General features: G+C 46.4%; 1 protein-coding gene across 1 annotated transcript; it reads right to left on the minus strand.

The window, feature by feature from the left end:
- Window positions 1-15,331: 15,331 nt before the first annotated feature.
- On the minus strand, window positions 15,332-26,209 carry LOC135401035 (protein 5NUC-like). Its single transcript, XM_064633155.1, has 9 exons — window positions 25,598-26,209; window positions 22,640-22,777; window positions 21,801-22,023; window positions 21,336-21,521; window positions 20,707-20,907; window positions 19,860-20,114; window positions 18,637-18,792; window positions 18,379-18,576; window positions 15,332-16,526 (listed from the first exon to the last, which is right to left on the minus strand). The coding sequence occupies exons 1-9, from the start codon at window positions 25,925-25,927 to the stop codon at window positions 16,342-16,344; spliced, it is 1,872 nt and encodes a 623-aa protein (XP_064489225.1). The 5' UTR covers window positions 25,928-26,209; the 3' UTR covers window positions 15,332-16,341.
- Between the last annotated feature and the right edge of the window lie 356 nt (window positions 26,210-26,565).

Below are 26,565 nucleotides of genomic sequence, written 5' to 3' on the forward strand. Positions count from 1 at the left end.
GGGAGATTTCCAGTCTTCTCTGCCGGTCAAACACGGAGAGCTGCCTCGGGACCCAACGGGCACTAACTTTCCGAAACTGGAGGTGTTCATGAATGATAGTGTTCAACGTTCCCACAGAAAGGTCCGTCTTTCGAGCCAGTTCGAGACATGTTATCCGTCGGTCCTTGAGGATCAGGCGCTCCACATGTTGGATGTTCTCAGGAACTCCGACACTGGGCTCTGAGCCGCCCCGGCCGGGATCGTAGTGCACTGATGTACGGCCGTCTCGGAACCGTTTGCACCGCTCAAACGCTTTGCTAAATGTATCATGGCCATACTGAGCCTGAAGTCGTCTGTGAATTTCAGATGACTTTACGCCTTCATTCACGAGAAACTTCATGACAATTCGCTGTTCGATGTGCGCGCTCACCTCGTTGTCGGCCATCTTGTCCAGCACGTGTCTTCTGTTTTGCACAAACTTTGGACCACTACGTGGTGAACGCGGAGGCCTGTCGCGTGTGAAAATGACGAAAAAGAAGTAGCGCGAGCCATTTGTACACTCAGGAGATAGAAAGTCCCGGTTTAACTTGAACACCCCTCGTATTATAGTTGGGGAAACACGGCAGGGCATTTGAAGCCCATGCTATAGAGAACTGTACTGAGAACTGAAATATAACTACAATATAATGAAGTAACTTAGTAGAGTTACATTCTACATCCTTGCTTTAAACCAGGGGCCTCAATCTCAAATCGACTCGCCGGCCGCACTCCACGTATATAGACCATATCATGGAAGGTCACACAGAAAGGAAATGACTGTCATTACCATAAAATACCCTAATATACCATAAATACATGGTATGGTATATACCTACCTAAATACACCTAATATATCATGATAGAAAAAAAACAAAACAAAACAAAAAACAGGAGCGATCTAGTTATGTGGAGCCGGACGGTGTGTATAGAATTCAGTAGTGAAAAACTTCATTTGGACACACCAAGATAAATAAATAAGCTGCCTTTCCGAACCTGGTACTGCAAATTAGAAAAAAAAAGCGAGCAAAAGGAGTACTTCTTCACAAACGATTATCACAATGTTCAGGAGCACTCACATTATCTCCTACTTACATACTGAATTGCTGCCGTTGCTTGCAGTCTCAATGGAAAAAGACGCAAAAACAAACATAGAAACAGCTAGCTGACATATGGACAGTCGCTGACAACAGGTTTGCCACTTTTGACTACTTTTTATTGATTTTGACCCCTAAAAATTAAAATACAGTGGTTGTACATAATAGTCCCATCTCAACATTTTTAGTGCGTAACTATTTACGTTGGTGTGCGAATTAAGATGGATCTAAATTCTCACAATTGTTACGGTGGATGTTTACCAAAGTATGCGCGCGAAGACCAGGTTGCTGTGCACCACCGCGGTGGAACACCCCATCTCATCATCATCATATGTTGTTGTTGTTGTGCCCGTAATTTGTCGAGGTTCATGAGCCCCTAGATGCTCACATGCGTATGTTCTGCCTAACATGGACAGGGGCAGCACAGCACTACACCGGGTAAGGGTAAAAAACAACACCTGAAAATCTGGTTTTATTCCTAATTCTTCATTAATTATTTTGAGAGGGGGATTTTGGCTACTTTAGAGAGTAGCTTATGGTCAAGGACCAAGTGCCACAAGATAGATCATCGCGGGCCGCATGCGGACCGCGTGTTTGGGATGCCTGCATGCTTTAAACAAGAACGGTAATTAGTTACTGTTACAAGATACTTTCGCAGAAAAGTAACTATATAGATAGAGTTAGAAGTTACCTGTAACTGTTGTACTTGTAACCGAGACTGGTGTTCAAGGAGAAACATTACTTCTCCGTGTGTGATCTGATTAGCCCCTTCTTCAACATGTCATTGTAACTTTTGGATGCATGTTGATGTAGCTGCAACGGGCGTTCCGGATACCTTCCTTCACTTCTCAGTGGAGGCGATACAGCAGGACGGCGTGACAAGGCAAATTATTTCTTCCTTGTTCCGATGGGACAAACTTCCGTGCATCCGCGCAACCGCAAATGTCCACGTTTAATCGACCCTAGCGGAAGTAATTGATTTAATCGATACAAATCACGATTTATGTCCTCATTCGGTTTTCCCGCTCAAGAGAGGAAAATAATGGCATTCATGTTCGAGACGTGGTGCTCTGGAAATCTGGATAATACGTTTGATTTAGTACTGCTTAAATAGCCCATTCATGCATATACGTTCAACGTACCACGGAATGCCGTCCACTGGCAGTTTAGACCCGTCACGGAGTACGTACCGACACACTGAGTAACAACACGACGTACTTAGTTTCACAGTGTTCACAAAGTTGTGAACACTTCTGTTCTACAGCGCGTGATTGTCTTTGGAGGAGATTGCGCCCAGCGACTAGACGTGCTAGACGACTTTTCAGTCAGTGACCCCAGTCTGGGGCTTCCCCGATACAGCTAAAGAGTCGGTGTGCCCAGCCAACTCCACCTAGATAAAGAAAGCCTTCAGTGGTGGTGGTGGTGGCGATGGAAGTGCTTGTCGTAGTCGGCTACGCTTAGGGGGGCAACGTCACGACTACCTCGGGGGGGGGGGGATAGTGCGTCCTGGACCGACTTCACAGGGAACTGTGCCGACACTTAAAGCGTCTGAGGAAAACACAGGGAAAACACCCAGAGAGCACAGCCGGCACCCGGATTCAGACCCGGGCCTGGTGGTGGTGGTAGTGGCGAAAGTGCTAGCCGTGGCCAAGGCCACACTTGTAGCGGGCAACGTCACGATTAACGCAGGAGGATGAGGTAGATGACTAGATGAGGATGAGGTTAGATGAGATGAGATGAGATAATAATAATAATAATAATAATAATAATAATTTATTTATTTCCACATAGCATGAGGGCATGCAGATATTTCCAGATTATTTCCACATAGCAGATGAGGGGGATTAACTGGCTGAAAGACAGAAGAATAAGGAAAGAAAAAGGGGAAAGGTCAGCCTTGCAACACGCCGGCTTGAGATGGGCTAGGTTAGATGAGGTTCCAGGCAATAGTTAATTCCGCTGTGATGATCTTGAGGCGGCCAAGGAGGACGCAGAGCACAACACAACACACGGAGTTTCGATGAGGTTAGGTAGATCGGGTGCTATAGGCAGAACATCACTCCGCGGTGAAGATCTTCAGGCGGCCGTCCAGAACAAGAAGGCGCTCGGTTCAGGGTTGTTCAGGGCCAGCCTAGTAGAAGCTGATTAGATGTCAGGGAGCTAGCCTGTGAAAGGTGTAGGGTGAGACTCGTGTCTTTTAATAAGCAGATTAGAGCAGCAGTCCGTTTGCGCCTCTCAGCCGGCGTATATAGTGCATCCGAAGATGACGTTGAACAGCGGAGAGTTACTATTGTTCAAACGTGACAAGAGTTTACGACGATGGCTGGCATAAGCAGGACATTCGAGTAGTACACGTTGGACGGTTTCATTAGGTGTCTTGCCCGTACCCGAGTCCGGTAGTGGCAGCGGTGAAAGGGCTTGGGTATACCTCCGTCGTTACGTTGACATATATAGGGTCGGGATTCCGCATGTCGACGCAGACTGTTTTAAACACACGCATTCCCTGGCTACAGACTTGTGCCCGTTACTCGAAAAAAGTAATTGATTACCGTTACCGTTACTTGTACGGAAAAAGTAATTGATTACCGTTACCAATTACAGGACTTCAAATGTAATTGAGTAACGGGTAGAAAAGTAACGCGTTACTCCGGTCGTTATTCTGCATTCACGCAAATTATACCCGTCTTTGTGTGCCTCAGCAAAAAAAAAAAAAAAAGAAGAAAAAAGGAAAGTTCAACAGTGGAACAGCTGAAATAACCCAAAAATATGTACGTCTACTGTAGTTATCGCCCGGGAAGACGTTGACCCGATTGTGGAAGATCATGCGTGGAACTTCCCCATGACTCACTAAACCTCCAAAGCTACCACAAATGTACCACCACACTGGTGTAGGAACAGATTAGGGGGAGAGACCCTGAAATTCCAGAACAAAGGTGACGGCACGAAGGTCTTGACTTGGGGCAGAACATCTAAAAGATGAGTTAGTCTCTGCCGGGAAAGTAATCAATTACTGAGTAATCGATTACTCAGAAAAGTAATTGATTACTCGAAAAATTACTTTGACTTTAAAGTAACTGATTACTCGAAAAATTACTCAAAAAAGTAATTGATTACAAGTAACGCAATTACTAGTAACGCGTTACGCACAAGTCTGCCTGGCTACCAGTGGCTGCTCATATACGGCATGTGATGACTCCTGTCATAGCTACGGCCGGTAAAGAAGGGTTGGGACTGGGGGACTCTACTTGAGGATTTCTACGTCATGTCGTCCGCAAGCGGTCTTCCGTCGTGTCTTCTCGCGCTGTGTTTTGGATCTTCATGTATAGTCACCAACGTGCCCAACAGCGAGTCCTCTCGGTCAGGCTTTGTCTCTACGTCTTCATCGTCATCCGGGAGCTGTTGCATCTGTCCCGCACTCAGACACAGTGATTCACGCATCGGTACCAGCGCGGCCAGGACAACCCGTGACTTGCGAGGCATGCAGTGGTTGTCAGGTTGTGTGTACAGCAGCATCCATATGGTGTGTGCGAGGACGGCTTCCCTGGAACCAGCCAAGCCGTCCTCGCGCACACCATATGGATGCTGCTGTACACACAACCACTGCAGCCACTGCATTGGCCTCGCGGGCCACGTGTTTCCTGACCGTGCTGCTCAAGTATTCGTAGTACAGGCTCAAGGACGAATTAAAGAGACAGTAGGTGTACCGTGGCCGGTACGCTGAGCGCTCAGTTCTTGGTGTTGTCACCAGAGAGTGGTGCTGAGGGGGACCTTCGTGAGGCAGGAAGAGGTTGAAAGGTCGCAATGTCATATAATTAATGATTTGGGGCTCTACGTCGCTAGACAACGGCGATCATGAACGACGTCACAGTGGTGGGGTCTGTGGATTAATTTTGTCCACCTGAGGGTTCTGTATAACGTGCACCGAAATCTCGACACACGTCACGCCAAACGTCCATCTAACGGAAGACGGCGCGTCCTCGGCGGGGTTCGAACCCGCGATCTTGGGATCAGCAGGCGCACACACTACCAGGTGAGCCACCGGGACCGGCACACACATATGCACTGGATGATGATAAGGTGGACAGAGATTCACAAAGTTACATAGAGCCCACGTAATGTTACAGTCCCAACGCCTCAATTTTGCCAAGAAAATATACCGCTAATCCCAACTCAACTGAAATCGTTCACGGCAGAAGCGCTGTACTTTCTGCCGTCCGTTGATGCTTGATTAATTTGGTCTCCAGCCAGAGTATAGGTATACAGACATTGCTATATAAACCGTTATGCAGAGGAAACAACGTTTTCATTGCGGAAGCGCTGGGAGAGTCACTCCGTTAAACAGTCATGCCCTCGCGGTTGACGCCGTTTCAAAAATAACTCAATTACGTAAGGCGCATAGGCTCATCTGTTCGCGGAATGTTTTGTCCTTACAGACTTACATGCTGTGACGTCACTTTTCACTTCTCCACTTCACTTTCTTTTAGTTTCCGCTTTGTTCCTGTCTTAAAGTACGTATTATTGGTTGACACCGCGACGAACATGTACTCGTTCACCAGAAAAAACTGAGCCGGTTGGTACACATCATTTGCAGGCGACTGAACTAACTAACTAACTAACGGACTTACACAAAAGAACACGAATAGTCGCCAATAGTTTAGTACCATTCGTGTTCTTTTATGTATTAGTCCATTAGTTTGTTCTGTCGGCTGCAAATAACATGTTTTTTCCGCCGATATTCCGATCGGAGAAGAACAGTTTATTTTCGAAATATCAGTGGCTCGCTGGATTTTCTACGCCCTTGATCTCGTATATGTATACTTATCTTACATCCATATATATATATATATATATATGTTTTACTGCTAACTAACTGTGCAGTGCCAGTTATCTGAAAGGAAGCTCGACAAACAAAAGAAAAATAGAAGTAGCAAACAAACAGAACGACCCGCTGCAGGCGTGCGTCACACGAAATTGCCAATGTATCTCACTTGTTTTGGTTAGGGAAAGCCCCTGTGCAACATGACACGACAGAAAACGCAGTACTATACCGTTGTTAGACATAAAAGCTCTTCCGTAACACGAGATTACCCGTTGAAAAGGTTTTAATCGAGCTCAACCACGTTGTGTACTTTACCACAGGGCAACAACTTTATAGTCTGCATATTACCAATGTCACGAAAGGAAGAAAAAAAATGAAAGAGGAATCGAAAGTCTGACAATGCAAAAAGTGTAGAGCCTCTCTCGTGTCAATGACTTTCTTTACGTGTGTGGAAGTGAAAACATTTTTTCACAGGGTTATGGGAAGTGCATTGCAGAATACATATAAGGTTCTGCATAGACAATGCTATCGCCGCATGGCCTTCCTTTTTGTAGCCCGCGTTATTTCTCTTCGTTAGCCATTGTCCGCGCACATTGAACGTTTTCTTAGGGGCAGAGCTTTCGTTTGGCCGTAATGAGAATGTACAAGGCTACGGGCTCGTACATAGGCCGTCTGCCATTATGCACTGACGTTCCTATAAGGCAGCACGAAGGCCGCCATTCTTACCAGAAAAGCAATGCAGAAATTGATGGCTCCTTACGTGTTGCCAGGCCTCTGCATTGATGGCAACAAAAATATCCTGACGCAAGGTCCAACGCTGTTCTGATCCAATGTGTGACGAGGGAGCTGACAATATGTGATGGGTCCTTTTGAAACCACTATGTGCTTTCCCTCCGGCCTCTGTGCACTGTAAATGCAGAACTTCACTCCTACACTCTTAGAAATGATGGGGGGGGGGGGGGGGGGGTAATGGCACACTGTTAAAACAGAACTTCACATAGCACGATACTAGCCAACCATCGTACCGAATGATATCATTCTGTGATTTCATGATTTGTTCAAAACAGGGGGGAGGCGCCTATCTGGGACAAGATAATCTGTCTCAGATAGGCGCCTCCTCCCATTTTCAACAAATCAATGCACAGAATGATATGTTTCGGAATGATGGTTGGCTAGGAGCGTGCTATGTGGTGAAGTTCTGTTTTAACAGTGCAGGAACGGCTCGCCGTCCCCAAGACGCATTCTGATCCCCCTTTTCTCCCACTCCTCTCTCCCCTGTCCCCTCTCCATCTGTCCACGGCTGTACTTCGCTAACACTAAAAAACAAAACAAATAAAAATGGAGCTTCATGGCAGAACGTGCCTCCGAACCGACTGGACTGCCATTCAGACTGCGTTCAACTCAACTCTCTGCCAAGTACTGTTTTTAGGGTTAATGTTTGGTGTCTGCTTGTTTCTCTTTATTCATTAGTCAAGAATATTAGTATGTGAACTCGTGAACTAAGAAACCCAGACCAACCACATCAGCATAGCGCTATCCGACAGATATTAAAAATCTGTTGTCTGGACGCAAAAGCTCCGTCGTAGCATTCACATTAACGACTGTCTCCGTCTGCGTCCGACGAAGGTGAACCAACAGTGGGCGACCTCAAAGTAGGTCGTGTGAAAAAAATGGCGGTGAAACGCAGCTACTGGGTTGCTGCGGGGCGGAATGCGGGCCATCCAGGAAACAACAGTCGGGCGAAAGTTACTGCCTTTAGTCGCAGAAGCAGCTCGCGTGCTATGCTCCCGCTCCCGTCGTCTGCTTGTCATCCGCGCCAGAAACACGCTGGAAGTGTGTCGTGTCAACCCAAATTAGGCAACTTTGGTATGTATTTCAAATGGAGAGGCGTAAGGCATGGCTGTTCTGCTCACGCGGAAAAATTTGCGTGTCACCTGTAAGGTCTTCCCTCTTTTATGCGTGTGCGTGCGCGTGATTCTCGAGGAAGTTTCCGTTTTGTGTGTGAGCATTCTTCAGGCGCGTTTCGTAACACTAGCTTACTTGACAGGTATTTGTGTTACGTGACAAAAAAAGCTACGTCACTGTGAAAAGAAGTGAAGTCACCGTAACAGACACCGGAAAAATGAAGCCTTGCGTGACGCAGTTCGCCGCAGCTTTTGGTTGACTGGAACTTTAAAACAGAAGTTTGGCGTCGTTCCGTTCTGTGATATGACATGCATAGTTCTCCAGAGCAGGGAACGTTAACGGTAATGGTAACGGAAACAGAAACGGTGTATTACCTGCACTCTTAGAAATGAACTGCACCGCGTAGCACGCTCCTAGCCAACCATAATCTAGAATGATATCGTTGTCTGCCCTGATTTTGTTGAAAACTGGAGGCGTACACCTTTCCGTGACAATTATCAACAGTGTAAAAAAAAAAAAAAAGGCGTACGCCTCCCGTTTCCAACAAATCAGTGCAGATAACGATATCATTCGAGGTGATGGTGGGCTAAGAGTGTGCTGTGTGCAGTGAAGTTCATTTTTAAGAGCACCCTTAGCACGGCGAGCCTTTTCACCATCACCACCACCCCATTTTTTAAGAGTGTTGTAACGGAAATGGAAACGCATACCACGGTCTTCCATTGCCAGAAATAGAAACGGAAACGATAATGATCGTTCGGTATTGGATTCGGGTAATGGCTATTCCTGTCGTGCCACGACATGAGTGACTTTCCATTTTATTTTGGCATTTTGGGGACTCCATTTCCTGATCAGGTGCACCGCATATAGCACACTGTGCGCTCATCTCGAATGATATCGTTATCTGCCCCGATTTGTTGAAAACGGGAGGCGTACGCAATTTTTGTGACACTTATGCTGTTGATAATTGTCACAAAAAAGGCGTACGCCTTCCGTTTTCAACAAATCAGGGAAGATAACGATATCATTCGAGATGATGGTTGGCTACGAGCGTGCTATGCGGTGAAGCTCATTTCTAAGAGTGTAGCCAACCATCATCCCGAATGACAACGTTCTCGCCATAGATTTGTTGAAAACGGGAGGCGGAGCCTATTTTGTGCTATTATGCACGGCAGAGAATAGGCTCCGCCTCCCGTTTTCAACAAATCAGGTAGGCGATAACGTTGTCATCCGGGACGATGGTTGGCTACGAGCGTGCTATGTGGTGAAGTTCGCCGACAACGGCGAGCAGTTTCACCATCACCACCACCACCATCATTTCTAAGAGTGTAGTCGTGGGAGAGAACTGGGGCGGCTATCTCGGCGAAAGCTTCTTACCACAAAGGTGATCACGTCAACTAAAGGAAATACTTTGCTGTCTCATCTGTAGGACTGCATCAGTGTCTTCAAATGCCTCAATGAAAAAAAAAAGAAAAAAAGAAAGAAAGAAAAAAAGGGAAGGAGACATGAAGACTTAGGCTTTCTCGTATTATGTACCGGTGATTTCTTTCGTGACAGCAATGAGGACCACGCACTTCTATAGGAAGGGAGTTGCCTCAGGACAGAAGCCGCCGATATTTCGAACAGAGACTGTTCTTCTTCTGGGCGCCCAGAAGAAGAACAGTCTCTGTTCGAAATATCGGCGGCTTCTGTCCTGAGGCAACTCCCTTCCTACATCTCTACCGGTTCGCTGGATTTCTACCCATCTACACGCACTTCTATGGTCGTCTTACATCCCCTCTTGAGCTCATCATAAAGTTGCTGTTGTTGTACTGCGGTATAGGTCGTGCTGAAGACTGGGCTGAAGACGGCTGTGCTTTGTGAGGTTTTCCCTGCGTGTTCCGAAGACCTTCCGGACGAATGTTGGCACAGTTTCCCCCTGAAGTCGGCCCAGGACGCTACCCCCCCCCCCCTGTCCCCCACTCCTTCCTGCTGTCCTCTCTCCATCTGTCCGCATCTGTACGCCGCTCGTAGCCACAGTTGCTTCGCGGCGCTAACACGCAATAAAAAATAAATAAAGTCCGGAGAAGTGCTCGAAGGAAGATTGAGCGGCGGTCAAATGACGGTGAATTGCGAGAAATCCTGCTGCATCACGACAAGGCGGAGAGGGCGGAGAAAACTATGGGCTTTGATGGTGGCAGCGGAACCTCACTCTGCTGGTGAGTTCTGTAGATTTTAGCACAGATCTCGCGTCCTACGACTTTTTTTTCTTTTTTCTTTCCCTCATTACGACTGAAAATGAACTGTGGGGAAGTCATTTTCAACGTGATTTCAAAGCACTAGACCAGTTTCGCTCTAGGAATGCCCGACCTGCGCATATCCGCTTTATAAGTTGCACTGAGAAGTATGTAGAAGAAAGCCATACGGCCCAGTTTCACCAACGCCGATTAACATTTGAACCGAGATCAACGGTCCCTTTAGCTCTCGGTGTCCTTAACTCTGCTTCACTAAAGGGAGTTATTTTCACTGAAATGTTGATCACGTCACCAACTTACGTTTGTAAAAAATAATTGAGTGTTAACTTCGAGTTTCAGCAACCCTTGATCTTGTCAAGTTCACAAGACCTTCAAAGTTAACAAGCGTTGGTGAAACCGGGTCATAATCATGCTATAATCGAAGGTGCTAGCTTTCGTGATTACATAGTTCTTTATGCGTTATCATTACTGATTACAGTTTTGACAATTAACGCGTTACATTACTCATTATTTTTATACGCCTCGTAATGCATTACTAATGCCATTACTTTCATCAAGTAATGACATTACTGTCGCATTACGTTTTCTCAGAAGTCCTCTGCGGTGCTAGCATTGCTTACTTTTATTATCGGTGATAGTAATTAGAGTTTCAGCAAAATGGCTTCGTATGAATGATTTCGTCGAAGGATGAGAGCAGTACGGATAATCTAAATGACCAATTATGGACAATGTTAATTGCAGCGTAGATTGGTCAGTGACAAAGGTGACCAGGAAAACCCATTCACCATTCTTAACTCCGGGCTTTAGACATGTGTTAACGTTCAACTTAAGCAATGAGTATAGGGCCCGGGAATTTAGGCAATAAAACCAATGGAAACAGGCAGGCACTCAGGCCTCAAAAACACCAAACACAGGCACTAAAATGCAAAATACACGCAAATGCAAATAATACGCAAGTTAGTCTGGCACCCTCTTTGGCCTTGTTAGCGTTTCAGAATACTCGATGGAGGGAAAAGTGCTCGTTGAAACGCTACCGTACAGTATGAATGGTGAGGCAGCCTATAGAACCAAGCTATATTGAATAATACTTTTAGTTCTCCCCCCAGATGTTGTTCAAAGGACAAGAAAGGGCAAATCTTTTTATAAAAAATACACGAAAAAAAAAAGGACGAAAGACGCAAACACGAAAAGTAAAATGCAGGATTTAGCATGATCCTGCAAGGCGAACTCACACTTTCATCTCTAAAAATTCTAAAAAAGGCTACAATGCAATAGAGTCGGTAAAAAGACAGGCATCCCCGAGACTACCATCTCCATTTTTTTCTTTTAAAATCAATCAATCAATCACAGGCATCCCCCAAAAAAGGGCATTTAGGCGTTTATAGGCATTTATAGGCAAATGCCTAGAATTCCGGGGCCCAGTAATGCCAAAAATGTAATGGCACTACATTACTCATTACATCCCTTGTCCAGTGAAAGTCATGGAGTGTATCAGACTCACTGAAACATCGGCGCATAGCAACGCGATATGCAAAGCACGACACCCGGGCGGCCTGTGCCCAGGATAAGTGGAATGTTGTTGTTGTTGGAAGGTAATGAAACATAAATAGAGGAAATCGTACACTGCTTGTTCCTTTCTGCGTTTTATTTTTAACAGCCCCTACGTTCTGCTCTTCATTTCAGGGGGTCCTGTAACATAAATAAGGCAGAACTTTACCCAATGCCGAACAGCAACCACCCGTTTCCATACACTAAGCGTGTTCTAACTGCTTCATAGCAGGAGCCATCTAACAAAGAAAATGCGACATCTAGAGATATGTGCAACAGTTGCCCCGTATTCAACTTAGCAACACGCCCCGAGTTACAATTTGAGAGGAAACAAAATATACAGAGAAGGTGTGTTTGAAGATAATAACACCAACCTGCTACGTGAGAAAGCATAATCTTTTATTACTAGACGCTGCAGTCCTTGAGGCATTCAAAAGTAATTATGGCGCACTGGCATTCGTGAATTCCTCTTCTCACAGCGGACAATCTATCAGGAAAGAAATTTTAATGCAGCGGAGAAAAAAAGTGCCTATGTGCAACAAACGCCACCCAGATAAAGAAAGCCGAATCGCTTAAACGGTGTGGCGTAGTCATGAATGGCCCGCGAATTACGACCGTGCGTTCGCCGGCTGCAGCTATAGAGACGAGCCTACACTAGCCGCATGGGCAGCCACTCCTAGCCATAGAAAGCCTGTATTTAAAATCGTATGCGGTAATTGTCTAATGCAGACGGCATTCCTGCATGTCCGTCACCACCACCACACTCTAAACACAGAACTTCACCACAAAGCACGCTGTGCGCCAACCATTGTCACGGATGATAGGGTTGTCGCTTCTGATTCGAGGAAAGGGGTGGGCGTACGCCTTTTTGTGACAATTTGGATATATGATAATCGCCACAAAAAGGCGTACGCCCTCCTCTCTCCTCGAATCAGAAGCGATAACACTATTATTCGTGGCAATGGTTGGAGCACAGCGTGCTATGCGGTGAAGTTCTGCTTTTAGGGTGCACATGTGATGCATTTGATGTGTGATATGTCAGGTGACCCGGGTTCGAATCCGTGTGCCACCTGTGCTGTCTGAGTGCTTTTCCTGGGTTTTCCCCAGACGGAGGGTGGGGGGCTCTCAGACATGTATTCGTAGAGTTCCATGTGAAGTCGGCCCAGGACGCACCTTACCCCTGCAACAGTCGTGACGTTACTAGCCTAAGCGTGGCCGACTGCGGTAAGCAATTTCATAAGCATCACCACCGCCATCACCTCCACCACCACCACATGTCCACGTATCGAGTGAAAGAGCTCGCAGTTTTCGGCCTCACACAGGCGGGCAACGTCACGACTAACGCTCTGGGGGGAATGTGCACCCTGGACCGATTTCTAAGGGAACTGTGCCAACATATGCCTGACAGCGTCTGAGGAAAACCCAGGAAAAACCCCAGACAGCCCAACAAGCACCGGGATTCGATCCCGGGCACCACCCAGTCTCGACGTCTTAAAACAGAACTTCACCACATAGCACGATCCTGGCCAACAATCATCCCAAGTGATATGGTTCTCTCGTTTGATTTGTTGAAAACGGGAGGCGTACACCTTTTGGTGACAATGTGTGCGGTTATGTTAATTGTCACAAAAAGGCGGACGCCCCCGCTTTCCACAAATCAAGAGTGATAACGTTATCATTCTGTGCAATGGTTGGCCTACAGCATGCTGTGCAGCGAAGTTCTTAGCGAGGCCGACTACGGCAAGCACCTCCACCATTACCACCACCGGTGGGTGGCCTTGGTACAACGCCCTTCCGCGGAGATGCATATCTTCTTCCTTTCCCAACTAGAGGCATGCTTTTTCTATCCCGAATGCACGGAACACCTTACCGATTCGGAAGCGCTGTGGCTTCCCTCCTGTATACTACTAACGTTTCCACTTATGCCATATTGATAACTGCATTGATGGAGATCTAAGAGGGGGCGTCCCGTAGGTTCTTGGCCTGAACCAGAAGGGGGAGGTCTAGATAAATGAACTAACGATACTTTTTGACGTAGTCCACGCGCTTTGGCTAAATATGCTCCAGTGCTTGCACCCCGACGGGGGGAAAATCAGTAATTTGTTACAAAAAGGAAAAGAGAAAAAAAAAAAAAAAAACGGGTGACGGCATCACCGGGAAAGTGGAGACCAGAAAGTTCCCTTTTCATCGTGGGGAAGCCCGATGGGGCGAGATTTCCTTAGTATGGTCGATGTTTACCACAGAAAAGCCGTGGATGTCAACGGCATCTATCGCCATGGCAACGCGGTGTGGGGCACACTGTCATCATGGGACAGGACCACCTTCTGGAGCTTACCGCGTCGTTTGGTTTCGATAGCGTCCTGCAGATAGCAGTCCTCGGTGATGGTCTGGTAATCGATGAGCAGCACGACTTCAAAAATCTCGGAAAAATGTGACCATCACCTTGCCTGCTGATGAAACAGACAGCCTTTTTCGGCGGTGCGTAGGAGGGGTGTTTCCGCTGGTTGGAATGGGCTTTGCTCTAGGTTTGGAAGTGGTGGACCCAGGCTTCGTCTATCAACAAGCCCTCGAGAGAAGTCCACGGGATCTGGCCCGAACAGCTGGAGATGGTTCCTAGGTGTAGTGTAGCGCGTGAGTTTTGGTCAGGCGTGAGCAATCTTGGGGCCCATCTGGCATGCATTGTTTTCGTCAAGATGCGCTGAACTGTGCTTTTGGATATGCGCGGCAAGGCGAACACGGTGGATGTTTTCTCGTGCAGTCACATGCGTAGGTCTCAAGGTCAGCGGTCATCCTCGAGGCTGTCCCGTCCTCGTTTGAATTCCGCAGCACAGTTCCTCACTGTGCCGCAGAATGGTGCATCCTCCTCCAACGTCGTCACCATGTCCTAGTGGACGTTTCCGTATTGTGAGATAAATGCACGCGCCTTCACTTTTTTTCAGTAGCTCAAATGCGTGGAGCGCTACCCGCCGTCGTCCGCCACAGAAGAACCATGTAGCTCGCATGCGCCATCGCTGGTGGCATCAGTCTTGAAGACTGTCCCAGGATAAAGGTCCCAGGATAAAGTCCGCCCGCGCACTTCTTCTGTGTCAGGCCGAGAATCTACCGGCACCAATGACCGAGCTATAGGCACTTAAAAAAAGATAATGAGGCATCTAATTTGGGTACCCTATGTAAATAAGTGATGCAAGCGCCTGGAGAAGACCAATTTCGTAAGAATTCTCTAGGTGCAGCTAAAATTGAGCAAAAACTACGAGGTTACGAATTGAGCACGACTTGTTATATCAACTGTTTTGTAGTGACTTTTTGGTATCTTACTTGTTCTTGTTTTCTTGCCCTATAGCAGAATATAATGAGTCAACGTGGCTACAAAACAAACTGAATGAACCCGTTCCTGGATACTCGAAATAAAACATCACCATATGGAAAGAATGGGAATCGTAAACGCACTGACACGTAAATGTACACACGTAGGAAAGGAACGCGCAAGCACCCTAAAAAGTATTCGAGAAAAGCCTGAGTAATGACGTATGAACGAGAGATAAAATATCGGTTTGCAGGGCCATAGTAGGTGCCACGCTTCCTGAAAAAAAAAAAAAAAAAGAGAGAGGGAATAAAAAGAAAAAGCAGAACCCGGCCAACGCTTCGCACGTGGCATCCTTCGGGCCATAGAGCACATGTAATATATCTATCGACAAGTTCCGAAACTAAGCTTCAAATGAAACCTTGAAAGATAGTAATAAAATCAATACCAGAAAACTAGCGATGACGTCATAACGTTGACCAGGGCATTTCTGGTTTTCATCCTTCCAGCATGCACTCTAAAAGCAGAACTTCACCACATAAACTCGTTGAACGCCAACCATGTGCAGGGAGTTGTTGTCACTCGTTGAACGCCAACCATTGCAGAGAATTGTTATCACTCTTGATTTGTGGAAAGCACGGAGGCACACTTTTTTTGTGACAACTACTACAACCGCATAAGCGTCACAAAAGAGACGGTACGTTTCCCGTTCTCCAGAAGTAGATGTCGTTCGGGCTAAAAACAGAACTTCACCGCAGATAGCACGCTCTGCGCCAACCATTGCCGAGGATGATAGGGTTATCGCTTTTGATTCGAGGAGAGAGAGAGGCGCACGCCTTTTTGTGGCAATTTAGGTATATGGTAATTGCCACAAAAAGGTGTACGCCCCTCTCTCGCCTCGAATCAGAAGCGATAACCCTATCACTCGTGGCAATGGCGCACAGCGTGCTATGCGGTGAAGCTCTGTTTTTAGAGTGTATGGGTACTTTACAATATAGCACGCTGAAGGCCAACCAATGCACGGAATGATACCCTTATTACTCCTGATTCGTGGGGAGCACGTGGCGTACGCCTTTTCGTAACAATTATCATAACTACACAAGTACCACAAAAAGGCGTAGGCCTCTCGTTTTCAACAAATCAGGGGAGAGAAAGATGACATCCGTAATGACGGTTGGCTAGGAGCCTGGTATGCGGTGAAGATCTAAGAGTGTATGAGCGCCTTATGCGGTGAAGTTCTGCGACTGTGTAACAACCTTCCAAGCCATAAGCAACTGTAGGCCTAGAAGAATGCACGTGATCAGTTCGTTATTCATTGAGAAACATTGTCCGTGACGATGACCTATTGATGATCTGACTTGTGAGCTGCTGACTTGAAACACAGCCCATGTCTGTCGTCTGGACAGCGTTCGGCTGGTCACCTGGTCACCGCCGAAGCGACCAGACGGCTGCGATAGCCAACGCATACGATGATAGTCCATGTGGGCACGCCGATGACGATCTACCAGGAAGCACCGTCCCTTCACTAATAATAATGCGCCCTTCCACCTTTGCCTTGATTGGAGATATCTTCGTCAGGTATTTCCGGAATACATCCAAGTCTAGGTCACCTGAAGAAAAAAAAAAAAGAAAAAAAAAACTTGTAAAATGTTTTCTCGTCGATTTGCCGTAATGCGCGTGGCAACCTATTTTTGAAATATTGCGTCGAAGGACATACGGAAGAAGCCCTAAGTAACCGTGCAACAATTCTTGTAGCATGCCCAGGATATCGTACTAATAACAAATAACACTTTTTCGCACGCACCCAGAATGTCAAAGGGGTTGTTTCGCAAGATGCGCTATGAGTGCTGGTTTTAGTCAACGTATAGTGTATCAGCAATAGTTCTAAACCTTTTTTTGTCAACTACCCCGTTTTGTATTTATTTACAATAACGCTGCAGAACAGACACAAGATGCGAAAGCAGAAGGGCGATAACGCTAGCTGTTGTCTCTTATCATATCACTTGATAGGAACGGACATTGTGCAACGGTGTCGGCGGAGACCGTACTGGAGGGGGAGGGAAAATACAGATATTCCTTCTTTGAGTCTGGTCCAGGAGCAGACCCTTCGAGATATAACATGTTAATTTTGAACATAGTGCTGGCAAACGTGGACAGATCTTTCGAAAGGCAATAGGAGGTTCTGAGACTATGCATACTGTTTCCAAGCTCATTCGTAGCTCATGGGCTGTGTCTATCGCACTGTGGGTAATCAAAAAGGGAACATGTGTATCTCGAAGACAGCTAACTTTTATCTCTTTTAAAATCCGGATACTGTAAAATGTTTTATGTCCGCGAGCCCCCAATTTTCGCGGATTGAAAAATAATACACGAACTCTGAGCGCACGTGAAAATTTGGAACAAGAAGTGACACTTGGAAAAACTGTGGCGAAATCGCAAAGTTTGCTTTGAGATTTGGCTGTACAGGTCACCACAGGCTTGTAGTACTTTGTTGGTGCAGACTCTCCATTTTATTTTTTTTTCCTTTCATCAACCATAAATCATGTGGTACTTAGAAAGATAAGCATTTGAAATGCGGCACTTATCGAATGCAGTACGTGCAGTCTCGTGCTGATCACGAAGCAAGAAAGATAGTCCACAGATTTTAGCATGAAGAATTTAATTGGATGAAATTTAGTGAACGCGAATACGTTTCCTGCAAAGCATCAAACTGAAAACTGGAAAGAACCGTTATTTTTTGCCCGGAACGAACCATAACCGAACCGAAATGGCCTCCGCCATCTTGGAGCTGAACCGAAACCGAACCGATTTAGAAAATTTCGGTTACCGTTTCAAAACCGGTTTCAAAGCATCGAGAGTTCGAGACTGACCAATTTTCATGTTACCTACCTTGTGCCTCAACCTGTTCCGAAAGTGACCGGTTCATGCGACATTTTTTAGCAACCCGAGTCTCCAATACAAGCGGAAATGCATAGCTGGACGCCCGCATCGATCGAGACAACGTCGGACAACCGTGCTCTATAGTTCTGTTTTCCAGTGGACAAGCGTTCTTGTCACAGCTTTGCTGCCAGCCTGCGGCCAGCTAGGACATGCGAAGCGAAACAAAGCTTTCGGAACGTTCCTACAGTTTATTTTAGGGCATATACGTGTGCAATGAACCGGTTCGGAACCGATATGTGTGTCCTCCTGGAGCTGAACCGGAGCCGAACCATTATGCATGGACCCGAACCGAACCGAAAAAAAATTCGGTTTGATGCTCTGGTTTCCTGTGCCTCGACTCGCGAAATTGAAGGGATTTACAGCTGCAAAACTTAGAAGGGTTTAAAGACTGAAGGGGTTTATCATTCCAGTCTCCATTCCAAACTGTCCCTTTCTCGTCTTCTTCATCTCCTTCCTCTTCATGCCCCTTACAACAGTATTTTACCGCTTCCAAATAATACTACTAGGTTACTTAAAACTTACCAAGATTCTCGATAGCCACAGCTTTGCTGAAATTGAACCCATCTCCACCTCGAGCAGTGAAGAGGTACGTCACAACCCTGTACCATTTGTCAGGCACGACAGCTTCGTAACGTGGAACAGTGCAGTTCGTGCAAATAGCTTCCAGTGAGCTAACACGTTCCAGGGGGGGTTTGGACATGTCGTACTTTACGTGAAGCCCTGAAATACCAAGACGTTCGCAATGAATGGGCCAGCATGTACGCGCGAACATGGTCCAACCTGACACTTGCAGGAACTCTCCGGGATGGTTCTTGAAGTTGAATCTTCGAATGGAATGCTCGAAGACACGTTTGAGGAGGTCGCCATCTAGGGTGATTATGGAAATCGTATTCCCGTAAGGCATCACAGTCAGAAGGTCCTCCATGATAACGTGATCTGCAAGAAAATATTGCGCCGAAATGTACACGCACGCGCATGCTGTCTGCGCTCGTTTTGACATATCCGATGCATCTATGTGTGTTGAGCCCGACCTACGATCATGTCTTAATCAGCGACGCCTATACGGAACCCCGTCTGCACGATCTGCTAGGGGCGCTATACGCTGGTCCGCGGGATCTTCATCGTGGTTGCTTATGTGTGAATCTGAATTTTGAACGTACAGAAGTGGATACGCGCCGAATATCTCCGACATACGGTGCCGGAAGCAATGCTTACCTCCTCCACATCGCCACCGTCCTCTGATCCCGACCGATGGGACGTTGACAATGTCGGTAAAGAGCCTGAGACTGGGCAACAACAAGAGGGACAGCACAAACACGCGACTCAATGACACATCACTCAATTTTTGAGTCGTGTGCTTATCCTGTCCCTCTATAGTTGTTGCCCACACTCAAGCTTTTCACGTCATGGAGTTTGTCGGCCAGCTGGCCTGCATCTATGCCGTACTCTGGGGGAGGTAAACATTGCTTCCAGCGTGTCGGAGATTTCCGGCGCACGTGAAAAGAACCCCAGGTGGCCAAAATTATCCCCAGTCCTATCCCGCGGCACTTGCAGCATGTCGCCACACAAATAGGCTGACACGCCCTTACGTGTCAATCTACTCCAATTACCAATTAGCTTTTTACACACAGTAGCAGCAACGGTACGCGTAATTCGAAACCCATTAAGACGCATGGAATGATGATGGCAATCACTCAGTCTTTTGAGAGAACCAATGTCTCATGTGCGAGAGTCCTAACACTCGAAATTGCGGTGCTGGGCATGGGTGCAAACGACATGGTCGCTATGATCTAGCTAGTAGGTTGTGGTCTTGAACAGTGATTCCTCTGCGTGGTTTGCGTCAGAAACGATGACGGTGTTTTTGAATTTAGCTAACTTTGTAATTGTGGGTGCTGGATATGTGTTTTTGACAACTTGACTTCATCCATTAGCACGTGAAATATTCTGTATAGCCAATAAAGTCGCCGTAGCTGTTCGGCTGTACACTGCAATGAACACCATACCTGTTTGTGAGATGGAGCCTCGAATAGTGCCTCCAACGATCATAGCACCGTTGACGTCCGACCATGTCGAGTTTGACCGAGTCTTTCTGTTGGAGTAGTAGTCGAAAAGAGCATCAGTGATGAGGTTACCCATGTTGCATTCACCGTCCCGACAGGCGCGACCATCCAAAAGTACCCTCGAGCTTCCAACATCCTTGCTCCCTTCTTCCGTCACGCGTGTTTCGTATTTGTCCAGCAGTCTCTCCATTTCGGGATCTAAGAACATGTAATCCATTACGCAATGCGTGACTGGAATCCAGTTGAAACCAAAATGGGGGCAGAAGTTGTATCAGGAAGTTTCCGAAATGAGGGTAGGGGTGTACGGGTGGAATGCTAAGGTCCCTAGGACATCCTGCAGACGGCAATTATGAGTACCACAATGGTTCTCTTTTCACCTCTTACAAGCTTAACAGGATCATGTGTCATGCGCTGGCACTGTGTGGCTTCTGCAACTGGTCCATTAGCTTGAGAAAGGAAAGTTGCAACGGGAACGACTTCACCTCATGCTATCCTTATACAGTGTAGAAAAAGAGCTTACGAAACTCGGAGGGAGGTCATTTCAAGTCCCTGGAGTAAGATAATCCTATTAAGGTAACACTTAACGCATAACGGGCGCGCGTGCCCGCATGCGCCCGCCCCCAGGATGTCGCCGAGGGAAGAACTGACGTCGCCTCGGTGTTCCGTAAATTTTTATCCAGGACTGTACCCTACGAAATCATGTACCGACCCTAGGAATGAGAAACATTCGCACGCGTTTCCAGAGCTTTGCACATCAGGGACGTAAAACATACAAGGCCGTCACAATCACCTTTGGGATAAGTATGATCCAAGAGAAGCGGGCGACCGGACCACTTCAGGATATTTCCATTCTCGTCATAGGTGACGTTGAGGAGGCCCATGTATTTTCCGAACCAGTATGCTTGCACTACTAGGCCCTTCGTTCCATCCACGCGATTCACCACAGTAGGGTAGGGACCCTGAGGAGTGTCCTCCGCAGGATAATCGCTTCCTGTGTAAGAAGAAGAAGAAGAAGAAGAAGAAGAAGAAGAAAACGGAGAGAGAGAGGTACTTGTTAGCACTTAGTACCAGACAATAACTAAGTACTATATAGCTAGAAGCAAGTACTAGGTGAAATATTGTGACGTGTGGGAACGACAACGATGACTGGCGCGTGATGTGTGCTCGTACTGTTATTCGTACTAACACATCGGCCAGTTTGCTACACCTTTCAATATCGCTTGCAGTGTGTGTCGCTACACGTTGCTGCACTTTCTTGTTATTGTGCTGATCTAATCTGAAACATGAGTTCACGTGTACCGCGCTCATATGCACAATCATGGTTCAAGTCAAGACATATATAGACTACGGCACACAGTCGCAGAGTCCTGAGAATTGGCCTTTGTTTTAATGAACACAACAAAAGGTTGGAGCGCTTACCAGAAAAGAGGAACGTGTGCGAATGCCCTCCGACTATGAGACTGACTTCTGGAACTTCTTTCGCGATCTGCTGTTCCTTTGCGTAGCCGCAATGCGTCACAGCAATCACGATGTTGACACCGCTCTTCTTCAGCCTTTGCGCTTCCTTTCTGATAGCTTCCAATTCGTCGGTGAATGTCACACCACCTAACAAAAATTAATGAAAAAAATATCATAAGTGAGTGTCACGCACAAAAAAGATACACTGCGTCGTAGTCATATTTCCCAAGCAGCACAATATATTGGACCAATATTGGTTGGACATTGGCAATACTGGTACGATATTGGTCTAGTATTGCCGAGACCCAGCCAATATATTGGACAAGGCTGTTGTGCTATGTGGGTTCTGTCAGTACACCGCAAGATAACGAAAACATGGGTCTGATGAGAGGCTTTTGTAGATACAGAGAAAGGCAGATAACTTACCCACATTAGAAACGTGCTCTGTATTTTTCGTAACCGCTCCGACGATGCCTACATGATGACTGCCAACCACAAGTGTAACTGATCTGTTCACCTGTCGATCTTTAAGTATTTCGTCGGCGGAAAAGTCTGCGTTAGCCGCCAGAACTGGGACCTTGTCTTTAAGAGCTTTGAGGAAAGGTTCCAGACCTCCTGGACCGTCGTCGAATTCGTGATTTCCTAAGCACTGCAAATTCACGAACTAAATTCTTCAAGGCATCAAAGATTAAATAATAGGTGTTCGGTCTGCCTTCAAGTACGAGGAGTCGGGACAGGAAAGCACTATGTCACCTGATATTATTACAAGAGGGCCAGAAACGGGCAGATAACCTGTTCAGATACCGAGTACAAGGGTCTACTAGAGCCCCAGAGGCTGACTAGGTGCCTTGTAGGCTGACTGTCAATAGAAGGTCCACTAGTAGCCTGTAACGGCCTGTGAAAGCCCATGTTGCCGTCCCTCCATGAGACGTTGTCAACTGAAGAAGTGGGGAAAGTTTCGAACAAACGTTCGAGCGCAAATGCTTGGCATAATCTAAACGCTACCACCCCCATAGCGAAATAGAGTTGATCTTTCTAATATTTTCTGCTAGCAACCTTATGCAAAATGACTCCTGCCAGGATAGGCACAACCCATACAGCAGTTTATAAAGCATTTCCGGACAAAGGAACACGTCTATAGAGGTTCACAGAGAAATCGTGCATGCATCTATACGCGCCATGCGTTATTAAATATAAGAAACAGGGCATTCTAAGCGAAGTCACGCTAAGAAGAACCATACACAGAAGCGGGAACTCAAGTATACCATAGCGTCGTGAGCAAGGAGTTGCACTACATCGGCAACGGGTCTGTACTTGAGCAGCGTGTACCAGGCTGTTCCTTGGAAGTAGTCTCCGGCATTCAAGAAAAGTGTGTTAGGATTAGAAGCCTTCATCTTTCGCACCTGGATAACACAAAACGTTGACGATGATTAGAGCTTTTCTTTTCCGTTGTGGCACAACAGAACCTGCAAAAGGTTGACGTGTTGAGAAAATTTCCTTGTAGTGTCACAAAATACCTCAGACGTACAGATCAACCAAGTCATGCCAACTTGAAAATGTTCCACTGCAAATTATCCGAAATGCCCTCAAGGTTTTTCAATCAAAGGTCATGCAAGTCTATGCCATGACAAAAGCTCCATAGTTACCTTGCTGGTTACTGGCATCGCAAGACTAAGCTAAGGTACAATATTTACGTCATTCTTTTTGTGTTGGACGTCATCGTGTAACTGTTGCTGGACCATGAGGGATGAATAATTATTCCGGGTTCCGTCGCAGGACAGCTCTATATACGGCATGTAACGCTTCCGTGGGCTTCCTCACATGCTCCGGTACGGAGTCTGCGCGGATGAACTACCCTCCTTGAACTCTTTGTTTTCATGGCCACCGGCTCTTAGATATCACTCCAAGGATGTGTATCCTGTTCTATTCTTGCACAACCTAGCGAAAGACAGCCGTGATTCTGAGGACGAGGAAAATGAAGGCCTTCGAGTGAATAATAATAATACTCGGCTCATTGCTTTGTGTCTGCTTCCGCGACGACAGTCGAACGCGTAGTGTCCTGAAGACTACAAGCCAGGACGACGGAACAGCATGTTATGGACTGTATGTTAACTGTCAATACGGGTTCTCTCCTAGAGACATCTTTAACAGCAATGCTGGAGCCTGGATTACTGAATTAGGCTAGCAGTTAGTAATAATCATGCGTGTTTCATAGCAATTACACATCACCGTCCCTGTCGTCCTTCTATATAGCTAGAGAGCGTATTCCCACAGGGAGCAGTACCGCTCTCCCAGGTCGTATTCAACCTGCACTGTAATTGTTTTTTTCTAGATCGTAGTAGCAAACGTAAAAAAAAGAAAGAAAGAAAAAGTGGTCATGCGACAGCGATTTGAAAACAGGTGGTTAGAACGCAACAACGGAACAAGCAGGTGAGGAAGGAACAGACGGCGCGAGGGGAGAATGTCATGAGAGAGGAGAAGATCACAAAATGCATTCTAAAAATGGACGACTCGTGGACGAGCCAGTTCTGTTGTGATGAAGCACGAAAAACAAAATTGCCGTGCTTTTGGGCATTACTTTTGGTCATTACGCTGGGCGATACGATATACCACGATACGCAGAGGATGCGGCTGTGCGAACTCTTACATGTCTTCCGAGCACGAATTTTTCGTTCACCCCCCCCCCCCCCCGTATTTACGGCATTCTAAAACCCACTTATATCGATGCCGTTTCGTTACAGGCCATGTTCAAGAAAATGACGCCAGATGATTTTTGCAGTGAAATAAATCTCCCGTTTACTTCCGCAGTATCATTCGTTATCGCCTCATTCCTCATCGTCTCATTGCTGCATATACGTGAGCCTAGCCATTCGTTGGAAAAGAGCCCAAGGTATATGTGTGAGGTGTGGCAACGCATTTCACTGAGCACATGTGTTGTTCTCGTGTTCATTTTGTGCTATCCGTAGGTCTCCTTACTCAAGTTGTCAGGTATTGTTCAGTACGTTGAACCCATGCATGGATACGACTCTTCTGACATGTATGTACGAAATGCATCGGTGACGTCAGTATGAGCTGGGCTATAGGTGCGTGTAATATACCAGGTGAAGGATCGAGAGATTTCAGAAACTGGCTGAAAGTTCCTGTTTTTGACGACGCGATTGTGCATTGGCGAAGTTTTGGAGTATAACGGAATGACATCAACCCTCTCATTGCAAGGTGGTCATCCATTCTTGTGAATTATTTCTACGTTATAATGAATTAAATGGACCCCGAATTTGTGTCTATACCCATCTTAGGAAAGCTATGCAGCAAAGTGATGTTACAAAAAAAGAAGAAAAAAAAAGAAAGAAGAAGCAGTGTAGCTGAAATAAGAAGCCTTAAAAGTATTTTATGTTTAAGCCTTTTCTTCTTTACCTGGCGCATGTTTTTTTTTCTTATCTTTTACAACACTGGGGAGGAGTTGTATGAGAATGCCGAAAATACTGCTCTAAATCTCTCTTACGCGATCCGAAAGCTTAGCTTGTCATCAATAGATCCTTTTGTACGTTACCCGTCCCATTAGAGATTGCATGACTGATCGTATGACGGACATAAACTGTCGCCGTCTCAATAGGAGGAGACCCTCTGCACCAAATTTTACAATTATTTTGCATATCTAAAAGCCTAGCCATCATTCAATCAACCCGCGTTGTGATCGTTAACATTGTACAGCCAGCTTTTTTTTTTTACGTCATCGCGGCGTACTGCGGCGGCGGTTTAGATTAGGTTAGGCTAGTGCGGGTTATTTCTTGTACAGTCTAAGCGGTGCCGGCATTAGAGTGTGCTGCCTTGCCGGCACCAAGCTGTGTTTTCAGCAGACGTTCGCACAGCTTCCTGGGTATACTATTTTCGTATTTATTTGTTAAATATTCTAAATATTGCTCATTTCGGTTGATTCGCGAAAAATATAATGCAAAAGACATTCGTACAAGTGCCAATTTCTGACCTTACGCTTTGTTACTAAAAAAACAACAACAGAAAAACAAAAACAACACTAAAAGAAACGAAAAGAGAAGAAAAGAAACGCCAGTCACACTGTATCCGGTATATCCTAGCCCCCTCCGATGAAACGTTCTCGCTACGCCCCTGCTCAAGCTCTAGGTTGACACGATACCACATTAGTGCACCATCACTACGCTAGCACAGGTTAACTTCGTCGTCCGATTCACACGTCGCACGCTCACCAGAGCCAAGTGTCGTGCGACGCCTCCGACGCAGGTTTCCTTCTTTTCTTGCTTGCATCGTCCCCCAGATGGGCTAGTTTCCAGAAAATGCGAATGCACATCGTTCGTGTGGAGCACTGTCAACGTAAAGTCACCGGCAAGCACTACACTGCAACACGTTAGAAGTAGCCACCTTGTTGCCATTCCCAACAGGTTGCTGGAAAGCCTACGTGGGGGAGCTGTGTGTGTTTCCTGCGATGCACATGCTTGCATGCCTTCGGGTAAAGTCGCGAAGCAGTAAACGAGTGCGATGATTGCGGGAAAGGAGGAAGTAAGTAAGGGGAAGTCCATGCTGGCAGACGGTGTTCGTGACCTTGAACGTTAACGCTTTGTGTCACTTGGCGCGTAATGAGCTGGAATTAACAAGTTGGCAGTGCAACCATGCAGCGGCTAAATTGAGCAGCAGTAACGTTGTTTCAACACTGATCAAGGGAGTGTCTGCTAAACTTATCTTCTTTGTGTTGTGCGGTCCCTTTTTGTTTTCTCCGTGTCTCCAGGGTTTCACTCAGTATAGTATCTTCTTTAGTTTGATGTCGCAAGGCGATAACGTAACAGTCGTAAGGGAGATAAGGCTGTACATTCATACGTCCATGGATCATTAGGATTTCAGGAACTGTGCCGCCGTATTCAGCAGAATGCCCTGACAGGGTGTGCCGAACATTGGTGCTTTGTTGTTATGACCCGAAAAAATTACAAAAATAGAAAGAGATAAAAAGAAAAATGTAAAATAAGAAGAGGAACAGCCAACGTGGTAAACACAGTAGAATGACGTCATTAGCATTGTAACGTCGGGACTGCATTATCAGCTATACTTCGGGTGCACATTAGACGGGAAAACCACCTTCCTGCTGTCGGAACTATTCTTCACGTTTTATGAACATATTTCTATGATTGGGAAACAAGGACAGCCGAGGCGTGGCCGCAGCTGT

This window comes from Ornithodoros turicata, chromosome 7, assembly GCF_037126465.1.
Source record: "Ornithodoros turicata isolate Travis chromosome 7, ASM3712646v1, whole genome shotgun sequence".
Taxonomy (NCBI): Eukaryota; Metazoa; Arthropoda; class Arachnida; order Ixodida; family Argasidae; genus Ornithodoros; species Ornithodoros turicata.

What these genes read in the sequence shown, in the direction of transcription:
- LOC135401035 (XM_064633155.1), bottom strand. Translation starts at nt 25,927, where the DNA reads ATGGACTTCCCCTTACTTACTTCCTCCTTTCCCGCAATCATCGCACTC. An exon ending in AGGCTCCATCTCACAAACAG is followed by an intron (nt 18,793 to 19,859) that starts GTATGGTGTTCA and finishes ATTTTCTTGCAG; the next exon opens with ATCACGTTATCATGGAGGAC. An exon ending in AGAGTTCCTGCAAGTGTCAG is followed by an intron (nt 18,577 to 18,636) that starts GTTGGACCATGT and finishes TTGGTATTTCAG; the next exon opens with GGCTTCACGTAAAGTACGAC.